Source organism: Bos javanicus, chromosome 28 (genome assembly GCF_032452875.1).
Source record: "Bos javanicus breed banteng chromosome 28, ARS-OSU_banteng_1.0, whole genome shotgun sequence".
Classification (NCBI taxonomy): Eukaryota; Metazoa; Chordata; class Mammalia; order Artiodactyla; family Bovidae; genus Bos; species Bos javanicus.
This window is the reverse complement of record NC_083895.1, coordinates 37,038,316-37,049,175: the sequence shown is the minus strand read 5'-3', so window position 1 is coordinate 37,049,175 and position 10,860 is coordinate 37,038,316. Positions and strand designations below refer to the sequence as shown.

Genomic DNA, 10,860 nt, shown 5'->3' with positions numbered 1-10,860 from the left:
GGTGACAATATGCAGCCTTGACGAACTCCTTTTCCTATTTGGAACCAGTGTGTTGTTCCATGTCCAGTTCTAACTGTTGCTTCCTGACCTGCATACAAATTTCTCAAGAGGCAGATCAGGTGGTCTGGTATTCCCATCTCTTTCAGAATTTTCCACAGTTTATTGTGATCCACACAGTCAAAGGCTTTGGCATAGTCAATAAAGCAGAAATATAACTTTAAATTTATTATCTATCTCTAAATCTATGACCGTTTTAACAATATTAATTCTTTCAATCCATGAACATCATAATCTTTCCTTTTGTTTGTGCTTTTGATTTCTTTCAACAAAGTTGTATACTTTTCATTGTACAGATATTTCACTTAAGTGGTTGAATTTTTTTCTAGGCATTTTGTTGTTTTAAACTATTAAAATGGGTTAATTTCTTTTATTTTTTCAGATATTTCATTATTTTAGAAATGCTTATTGCGGTATCTTGATGGTGTTGGGAAGAGGGGTGGGGCTTGGGGGTCCTATTCAGAAAAGGCCAGAGAGGGCAGTCCCTCTGATCCCTGGGATCAAAGGAAAGAGTGGCTGGTTTCCTGTCTGGAGGAGGGGTATTCATCACCCTCTCCCATGAGCCTGTGGTTCATTCAGACCTCATTCCAATTTCTGAGGTGCAGATGTTGTTTTACATTTTTCTCTGCAGTACATTGTCAGTGTAATCAACTAAGTATACAGATGCATTGATATAAAAATTTACAAACCAAAAGTGTAAGTTCTGGGGTCAGATGATCTTTTTCATGAGTGAGTTGCAGCACCAGTGCTCCTGATCTCGGAGGGAGAGCAGTGAGCGCTCCTGAAGGGATATCTTAGTTCCCTGCCCAGGGATGGAACCTGGGTACCCTGGATGAAACCCCAGGAATCCTAGCCAACACACCACCAGGGACTAAAGGCTAGAAGCAAAGTGACTCTGGCTCCCTCCCCCATTTGAAAGCAAAAATGTTTCAAGGAGGAAAAAACTGTAAATTAGATTAAAAGTTTATTATTAGAGATATAGCACAATATATGGCAGAGCACACAGAGAAGCAGGTTGTTTATTTAAGACAGAAGAAGGCAGAAATATGCCCCCAGAGAAAAAGGGTATGGTCATCCTCTCTAATAAGGGGCAGTGCAGTAGTCAGAGCTAAGTGGAGACACACACCCATGGTGGAGTGCGGGAGTCCTGAATGAGAGGGAGAGCAGTAAAGATGTGACATAAATTAACTTATATAGGATGGTCCTTCAGTGTCTTTGCTTACCTTTGGATAATTATCCTGTTAATTTCTTCACAACTGACTGGTCCATGGACCCTCCCCCAGGTGCATGTGAAACTGTTTTCTAAGATACATCCCTTCTCAGGGGCTTATGGGTGCATGTCCACACTTATTATGGGGTGGGGCCTCTCTCTTTTTGATCCCCAAGAAGCCTTCCTGGGCATGTGTAGACAGGGAAGTCTTTGTTGAACTCAGGAGTGGGCACCTTATCTCTTTGCTTTAGCAGAGCTCAGCTTTGGCCACTAGGTTTGTCCTTGGATGTCTAGGTGAGAATAAAGCTTGAATTTTACTCGACTTGACAAACACCAGGTGTCAGTCCCAGAGGCACCCTGTCTCCTAGCTTACTAAGTGCAGTTTCCCTTCCGCTCTGTGTCTTGGTTTCCATGTCTGTAAAATGAGAAGGGTTTGACTAGATTATCCCTGAGGCAGAGTGAAGATGAACATCCCTTGTACTTCAAGGCAGGAAGAGGTTGGGGAATGAGTCAAACATGGTTGGACACCCACTCTGCCTGAAACGTCAGAAGGGATTAGGATTGTGCATGGTACATTCTCTGATGAGCCATCCACAGTCACATTGTCATGGGAAGAAAGAGATCCTGGGCTGTCAAGGTCAAGGGTGAGGGTAGATTACTGGGTTTAAGTCCACTCAATCTGGCCAGAGAAGCTGGAGCTTCCCTCCACTGTGACCTCCAAGGTTGCCTTGGTGAGAGGATTCTGGGGTTTGGAGGGAGGTCCAAACCGGGCTCTACCTGGGGGAGGCATCAATAGAAGGAATTTGAAACCATGGGAGAGAATGAGCCCAAGCCTAGAGTGAGTGCAAGGAGAGAAGGGAGCCAGAGCTGAGGATCCTGCTCCCCCTCTGTGGAGTGTCCAGGAAGGAGGAGAGACAAGTGAAAGAGACTGAAGGATAAGAAGATTGAAGGCAGGAGAGGAAGGGGAAGGAGGAGGCAGTGACCATTGGGGTCATATGTGGCCGATGGTGGAGATGGATGGCTAGACATCTATCTTGGTGAGGCAGGGGCACTGAATTTTTCAACAGGGGAGACTTGGAGACCTCCTTTTAGCCCTTGCCCCAGGAAAAGCAGGCTGCGCCGCACACCCCCCCCCCTTTTTTTTTTTCTGTGACAAGACTTCCAAGTGTGAAGACAGTTGAGAACTTTATTCTGAGGAAGGAGTTCCATAGGAGGCCTGCCTTCTGGCCTCATCCTGTGGCTCAGTGAGGAAGCTGTGAGCACCAGAGGGTCACCTTTTTATAGGGATGTTGGCAGCTCACAACCCTGGCATTCTGAGCCCCCTTCCTCCCCGGGGGCTCAGAACTCGCAGATCACGAGGCGCTCCTCCCTGCATTCTATGTCATTCCAATTGCCATCGGAATAGATCTCAAGACAGTTCTCTGGGCCTTCGTCTTTTGCCTTATTGTTGGGCTCCCCGGGGGCCCAGTTGGAATAGTCCAGTGACCCCCCCGTTGGGTAGGTGAACTTGCCCTCTTTGGAGATGTCATTCATGCTCAGGTAAGCATGCTTGTTCTTGGCTCTGACCAGCTGTGTCACGGCCTCGTTCTCAGCTGAAGAGCGTGGGGAGGCCAGCTGTCCCTTAGCCTCTCTGCAGAGCTGCTCTGCATCCGAATATGACTTTACAGCACCTGCCGTCTTGAAGATCTTCTCCCCGACAGCCTGGCCATCAGGGAAGAGCACCGCTAGGGGAAGAGGAGAGTCAGGCTGGGGATGTGCAGCAGCTAGACCTTGTGCTTCAACTGGAGTCCCCAGCTCCCACGAGGGTACCAGGGCACCAGATAGAACAAAAGCAAGGCACTTAGCTCCCAAGCATCCATCATGCAAGAGGTGAGGACCCTGGAAATCAGGTGCTTATGCAAAGGCCCAAAGTCACCCAACTGTCAAATGTAGATGAGGATCAGACCTTGTTGGAGGTGATACTAAAGCTCCCACATGCACTTTCTGTTCTTCCCCGTGCTGTTCACGAGAATCCAGCATTTTAATTACTGTGTAAATAGGAAGGATTTTGGCAGGGAAATGACACTGTAGAGTCCAGGGCAGTTCCTGAGAGTGTGGAAAACACCAAACAGGTGGCTCACTCTCACCCTTGCATGATGACTGGGCATGAGGAGTTGTCTGAGTGGTTCTGTGCTGTGTGAAGGGGTGAGGAGAAAGGGGAGGACAGAGGTGCATCTGAGAGCAGCCAAGTGCTGGCCTCTGCACTGGGGGCAGTCCAGTGTTGGCTTCCATATGCTCGCAGGTGAACCTATGGCCAGTCAGCCTCCCTGGATCACTGAGCAGGGGATGACGGCATCTGAGAGCTCTATGCGGGGGCGGGAGGGCAGAGTGGGGTCAGCTTTGGAGAGAGCCCTGTCTGGGCTTCAGAAAGTCATGTGTTCAGCCCTACCCTGGCAATGACAGCCCAGGTGACAAGGGAAAGTCACTTCTCTTTTCAGAGTCTAATCTCATATTTCTAAGGAAAAGGTACACTGCAAAACAGCATCCCCGATGTGACGTGTTAAGTATCTCTTTTTCTTCCATCCCATCCACACCCCTCTGACTTCCAGGGTCTGCATGGATATCTTCTGGGCTCCTAAGAGGGCTCACTGGACTGGTTCTGAATCCAGGCTGCACCCTGATCCACTGCCCTGTTCCTCTGATTACTTCAACAAGCAATCGGAGACCAGAATTTCCACGTATTCAGGATGGCGCCCAGACAGCCCCGGACAAGGTCAGTGCAAGCTTGTGTGCCATGATTGGTTTATGTCCCATGCATCTGGGTGGGTATGTGTGTGCATGCGTGAATACATCCATGTGTCCATCTGAAGGTACATGGGCTGACTCAAGGTCCATCTGGATGGGTGTGCATATGTCTGCATGTGCGCTCATGTATGTAGATGGTGTGGACTGAGTGATGGTGTTTACATACACACAGGTGGCCAGCACATATGCCCAAGTTCACCTTTGTTTATATCAGTCTGCATGAAGGGTTAGTTTTTTAGTCATACTCAACTCTTTTTGACCCCATGGACTGAAGCCCACCAGGGTCCTCTGTCCATGAGATTTTCCAGGCTAGGATATTGGAGTGGTTTGCCATTTCCATTCCAGGAGATATTCCCAACCCAGAGATCAAACCCAGGTCTCCTGCAATGCAGGCAGATTCTTTACCAGCTGAGCTACCAGGGAATGAGGTAGTAAATAGATATGTAAATATGATTGTGCAAGAAGGAAGACATAAACTGCTGAAAATTCTCATCCCCCTACTTCAGTACTTAGTTGGCTTGAGTTCTTAGGAGCCAACCCTATGTCTCACCCAATCAGGACCCTTAATGCTCTGCTTCTTCAGAAAACTCTTCCTTTTCTTGGATCAGTCAGGTTTGATAAGTGATGTGCATTCAAAGCTATCATCAGGGAGAGGAGAGAAGGAGGAGGGGCAGTTGATGGATTGTCCCAAAGACGCAGGGCACTCAGGTCTGTGCTCTAGGAGGCCTCAGCCTGATTAGGATCCAGGCTTAGGGAAGAACCTCTGCTTTAAACTCCACAAGAGGTGCAGGAGAGTCCAGCACTGGCCAGAGACTGGAGGCAGCCTATTCCTTCCAGACCCAGGGACATCTTTAGGGTAAGATACTTGGTGGCCACACACCAAGGATAGGTCCCCAGCAGCCTTTAACCCCACAGGCAGCATCCCACCCCCACTCTCAGGGTCATGTCTGGATTCTCTGCTCCTATGGACTGTGCAGCTTCTTCTCTGGGCATTTGCATACCTGGCCCCACAGAGGGAAGAAATGCATCCTGGGTTGGGTGTCCCTTTATATGTCCTAGGAACCTGCCCAGGGTGGGCTGTGGTGAAGGTCTGCTGACTGATGACATGGACCACGTCCTCCTCCTTGTCCCGTGCGTCTACTTGAGATTCTGGAGCACGTGGGGAACAGCTCTGTCCCAGGACTGTCCTTAACCCCGCTCCTGCCCCAGGTCTAGGTCCAGTCCCAGTCATGGTCCCAGCAAGTCCAATTTAGACCCAGCCAAGCGTACTACATGCCAAGCCTAGATTAGGTCTGAGGCCCTCACTCAGGGCCTGGCTAGGCTTAGGTCCAGGAACTCACCTTTCTTATGCTGAGAGAGGGCATTCTGGAGGCGTTGTAGTTCTCTGTCTAAGATTGTCACCCGCTGCTTGAGAGCATTGACCTCTGCAGGAGAGAGAGACCAAGTAAAGACAGATCCAGAACAGTCTGGGGTCACTCAGAGCCCAGGCCTCAAGGGAAGAGAGTCCAGGTGGAGATGCAAGTTTGGGGTGGGTTAAGGAGGTGGAACAGAGGCCTAGGAAGCCCTCTTCTTCTGACCTAGCTGGCCTCTGTGTCCACAGAATTTCCTGTGGTTCTCTTCTGAATAGTATCCCTGAATAGGTCCCTGTGCCTCACTGACAGTGAACCAGAGGTCATTTTACTTCCAAATTCTAAGAATCAGATACACTTCCTTTGCATTGCAGGGGTTGGTTTGGTTGTAGGAGAGGAATACATATAGCTTGAGTATTTCCCATCCATTGAGTTATTTGATGTTCAAGATTATCTGATGAACTGGAGAGGGAGGTTGGCCTGTCATAAAGATCAGATAGAAAATCTGCTCAGCTTGTCCTCCAGCGAGTCATAGAGGCTAAGACCAGAGTCCACCTTGCCATACACCCTGTCAGCTTTTCCTGCTTTGACTCCCACCTGTAATGAAATGGGTTACCTGAGAGGAGAGCTGAGCTGAATAAGGCTGTCTCCCTGCCCCACACCCTAATGGGGCCCCCAAGGCTTCCTTACCTGTAAGCCCACTCTCCCCCTTTGCTCCTCTTTCTCCAGGAACACCTTTGTCCCCCTTCAGTCCTGGGGGGCCCCTGGCACCTGAAGGCCCCTGTGGACCGATGGCTCCAGCAGGCCCTGGATAAGAGAAGTAGAAGTGGGTGAGTGCTGAACATATATTTTAGCATTTTCGTGCCCCCCCTAACCTCCACACATGGACTGTCATATCCCCAGCAGTACACCCTCCCACATACAAATGTCCCTCTGTGCCTGGAACCTGTGCTTGCATCCTCTCTATACACTGACTTTCCCATAACCTAACAACCAGCCTTCCCTGAATACAGACAGTCCCTGCTGCTCACACCACCCTCTACCTGGAGACAGTTTCCAAAACCCAACACTGGCTCTCTCCCTGGAATGCCAGCTCTGACCTGGTGGCTGGTGGTGGTGAGCACAGGGGAATATGAGCCCAGCCCTATGCCCATTGCTCACCTGCAACCCCAGCATTTCCAGGACCTCCGGGCTCACCAGGGGCACCTCTCTCTCCTTTGAGACCTGCAGAGCCTGGGGAACCCTGCATGCCTGGGGCACCCACTCTTCCTGCAGAAGGAACACATTGGAGAAACATTGCTGAGAGTGTGCTCAGCAGGTACCATTTCTTCATCAGTGCAGCTTGTCACCCACAGCTCCAGGTGAGAGAGCAACCTGGGAGACTGCTCCTGACCACTTGGTCTCCTCTAGCAACAGTATCAGGGAAATTCAGCCAGTGTGGGAAAGTGGGGGAGAGGCCCAGGCCAGGCCTACCAGGCACAGAGGTTCCAGGCTTTTCCAGGCACTGTGCACATACCTTAGTCCCCACCAGGGCTGCCAACGTCACCCCATCCTTCTCCCTCCCTCACCCACCGCATACCACCCACCCACCACCTACCTTTGGGCCCAGTCTCTCCTTTGGGGCCTGGTGTGCCTGGAGGTCCCATGCTCCCCTGCTTCCCTGAGGGGCCTTCTCTTCCAGCTGGTCCAGGCATACCTGGAGGCCCTGGGAAAAAGGACCAGCCCAGTCAGTGACACTGAATCTCCTTGGAAGTGGGAGTGCATAAAAGATGGAGCTATAATAGAAGTCAGACAAGCAGCCTCCTCCTAAAGATGTTGCCCTCACTCTGCACCCTCCCCAGGAGCTCCAGTCTTCCCTGAGATAACCCCATACCACCTTGAGAACGACCTCCTTCATCTTCCTAGGGTAGAATCTGTTCAGGTCTACTGCCATGGCCTAGTGGCAGCACGCCATCTGCAAACACCTGCATTCCATGCCCAGCTGCTCACCAGGTGGTCCAGTGTCTCCCTTTGGTCCGGGTTCTCCAGCAGAGCCACTGTCCCCTTTCGGTCCTATGGGACCAGCTGGTCCAGGCCTCCCTGCTCGTCCTGCGGGTCCTGGTGAACCTGTGGCCACAGACGAGAAAGACATAAGGCTGATCCCGTCCCAGGAGGAGCCAGCTGCCTGCAGGTCAGGGCCCTGGCAACTTTCAGGGTTCTGTAGGGTGTAGACACTCCCCTTTCAGGTGACTGGTCCAGTGGTGATGTAGGAAATGCGTGTCTACATCTCCATTTTAGAGGTGAAGAAACAGGCTTGCAGAGTTGGAGGCAGATCCAAACCTAGACCCATCTGACTTTGCATACAATGCACCTGCCCCTGCCCCAAGGCCACGGTATTTATGGCAGTCAAGTCTGTCAGCTTTTACCCTGGACCATGGACTCCCTGTACTCCTCCATTCCCACAACCAAAGTTTCTGTCAGAAATGACACCTGACACTTACCACCAGAGAAATAGAAATCAAAAGCACAATGAGCTGTCACCTCACACCTCTCAGAATGGCTATTATCAGACAGCAAATAGGAAGTGCTGGAGAAGTAGAGAAAAGGAAAGCTTTGTGCAGTAGGGATGCAAATGGAACAGCCACTATGGAGAACAGTATTGAGGTTTCTCAGAAAGTTAAACTAGAGCTACCGTAGAATCCATCAATTCCCCTTCTGAGCACCTAACTAAAGAAAATGAAAACACTAACCTGAAAAGATATATGTACCCCCAAGTTAATTGCAGCATCATTTATGGTAGCCCAGACATGGATGCAGCCTAGAGCCCAAGTATCTGTGGATGGATGAATGGATGTAGAAAATGCAGGGTGCGTATACAATGGAACATTATTCAGGCATTATTCAAGGTAACATTGGAAAACATTGAAGTCATTATGCTTAGTGAATAAGCACAAGTCACAGAGAAGGGTGGTAGTATACGATCTCATTTATATGTGAAATCTAAAAAACAAATGAACAAAAACAGCATACTCACAATACAAGAACACACTTGTGGTTGCTAGAGGTGGGGGTGGGAAGTGAGCAGAATGGATAGAAAGCTTCAAAAGATACAAGTGTTCAGTTAAAAAACAATTGAGTCCCAGGAATATAATATACAGTGAAGTTACTATAGTTAGTAATCCTGGGTTGCATGCTTGAACATTGCTGAGCAAGCACATCTTAAAAGTTCTCATCACACACAAATCATAACTATGTGTGTTGATGACTTATTGTGACAATCATTGCACAATATATGCAAATATGAATTCATTATGATGTACATATTCTAATATAGATCAATTCTATTTTAATATAAAGAGAAAAACCTATGTAACATGCTTTTAACATTATGGAAGATAGATGACAATATTGTTCATTATTGAGTGATAAAAGTAAGTTATAAACACTATTTAATATGATTCGGTTTCTTGAACATGTCCACGCATGTGTCAGGCATGTGCACATGTAACACACATTGAAAAAACCACAAGAAGAGCATATGCAAGTGTTAACAGTTGTTCGTTCTAAGGGGCACAATTCAGGCAATTTTAATTTTCTTTTTTTTGTATTTAGTGACCATATACTAATTTGTTTTGGAAAAATGACCAAACATTTTAAAAAATCACATTACCTTAAGAAGGCTGCCTAAGTCTGAAAATATAAGAGATTTGCCTTCAAAGACTAAAGGGAGAAATGCCTATTGACTCAAGAATTATACACTCAGTTCTGTGAGTTTGGTTATTTTTTTTTCACTGAGATGAAATTCACATAATATAAAAATAACCTTTTTTTTTTTTTTAATGTGATGTGTAGCTTGCAGGCTCTCAGTTCCCCAATCAGGGATTGAACCTGAGGCCTGGCCGTGAGAACACTGAATCCTAACCACTGGACATTCAGGAATTACCTGTAATTAATCATTTAAAGTATACAATTGAGTGGCATTTAGAACATTGACATAATTGTACAACTACCACTTCTCTTTAGTTCAAGACTATTTCATTAATCCCAAAGAAAACCTCATACCCATTTATCACTCCATCCCTGCTTCCTCCCAGGCCCTGGCTACCTCTATGCAGCTGCGTGTCTCTGTTATCTATTCTAGATATTTTATATAAATACATACAATATATGACCCTTTGTGTCTGCCTCTTAAAACTAGGAGTGACATTTTTGAGGCTCATCCAATTTGTAGCATATCTCAGTACTTCGTTCCAGTCTGTGGCTGAGAAATGTTCTATACTATGAATACAATATATTTTCTTTATTCATTCACCACAGATAAATGTTGATAGACACTTGGGTTGTTTCCATCTTTTGACTGTTGTGAGTCAGCATTCATGTGCAAAAAGACAACGGAAGAAATCTGTCAGTTACTACTAACTTGTTCATTTGCTTACTTGTTCATTTCCTCATTTCATTTCTCTGTTCACTGAGAATCTCTCTGTGGAACATGGCTTTCTGCCTAGCACTGAGCACGAAGTAAATGTCAGCACCAGGTTCTGGTCTGCAAGGAATTTGTCATCAAGTTTTAAACTGTGAGGCACAGGTAACAAGGGAAGAAAACAGCTTATGAGATGTCCCTCGTTCCATCCCAGCACCCCCAACCCATGGACACGCACGTACTCATAGGAAACAAGACTTCAAGGTTGAAAAGGATTCAGAGCCCTGGAGAGGAGAGGTGACATTTCAGATCTGGAAACCACTCCCCCAGGGTAAGAAGGGCCAGGCTTGCCCGGGCCAAGAATATGCAGGTGAAGGGAGACTGGGGTATTTGATGGGTGGTGAGAGCCTCTGTGCTGGACATTGGGTCCTGCTCTTAGCTCAAATTATCGCTAGGCAATCAGTAGGAGCCCAGAGGATGGGCCCCGCATCCCAGACCCCCTGGTGCACCTGTGCTCAGGCAGAGACTCTTGGTCCCTGGCTGAGCCTCTCCTGGGCTCCCCACTGGCTGGGGAGGGCAGCAGGTACCTTGGAAGCAAGTCACTCCTTAGAAGGGAGCATTCGAGGTTGCCCATCCTTGTGCACAAACCATAGCGCCCATGAGAGCATGGAGGTAGAAGAAGGGATATTTTTCAATTTAGGGCCCCTTGGGGAGCTAGAGAGAGCTGGCACTTTGAATACCACCCCTCCTCTGAGATTACTTCTAGGTGGCCTTTTAAAGCCCCAGTCAATTCATGTTAGGAGCTACTTTCTTTCTAAAAGACAGATAAGATACTTGTCTCTTACCCTACAAATCCTGGGGATGTTATGTATTCTTTTAAGCTTTAATGTTGTTCATTTCTTTCCTCTCCAATCAAACACAAACTCCAGAAAGATGAAAGACCTCAGTTAATCCCTCCGCAGCCCTGGCCTAGGGCCATGGTGGTCCCCTCGTCCTTGTCACTGGTTCATCGAATTCTCACTTCTTGCCAGTAACACCCAGATTTTCTACAGTGTCTCAGT

At 47.9% G+C, this 10,860-nt stretch overlaps 1 protein-coding gene across 1 annotated transcript; it reads right to left on the bottom strand.

Moving 5' to 3' along the window:
* Positions 1-2,439: 2,439 nt before the first annotated feature.
* Positions 2,440-7,836, bottom strand: LOC133240264 (collectin-46-like). Its single transcript, XM_061404762.1, has 7 exons — positions 7,806-7,836; positions 7,390-7,506; positions 6,998-7,105; positions 6,562-6,669; positions 6,091-6,207; positions 5,392-5,475; positions 2,440-2,991 (listed from the first exon to the last, which is right to left on the bottom strand). The coding sequence occupies exons 1-7, from the start codon at positions 7,834-7,836 to the stop codon at positions 2,606-2,608; spliced, it is 951 nt and encodes a 316-aa protein (XP_061260746.1). The 3' UTR covers positions 2,440-2,605.
* Between the last annotated feature and the right edge of the window lie 3,024 nt (positions 7,837-10,860).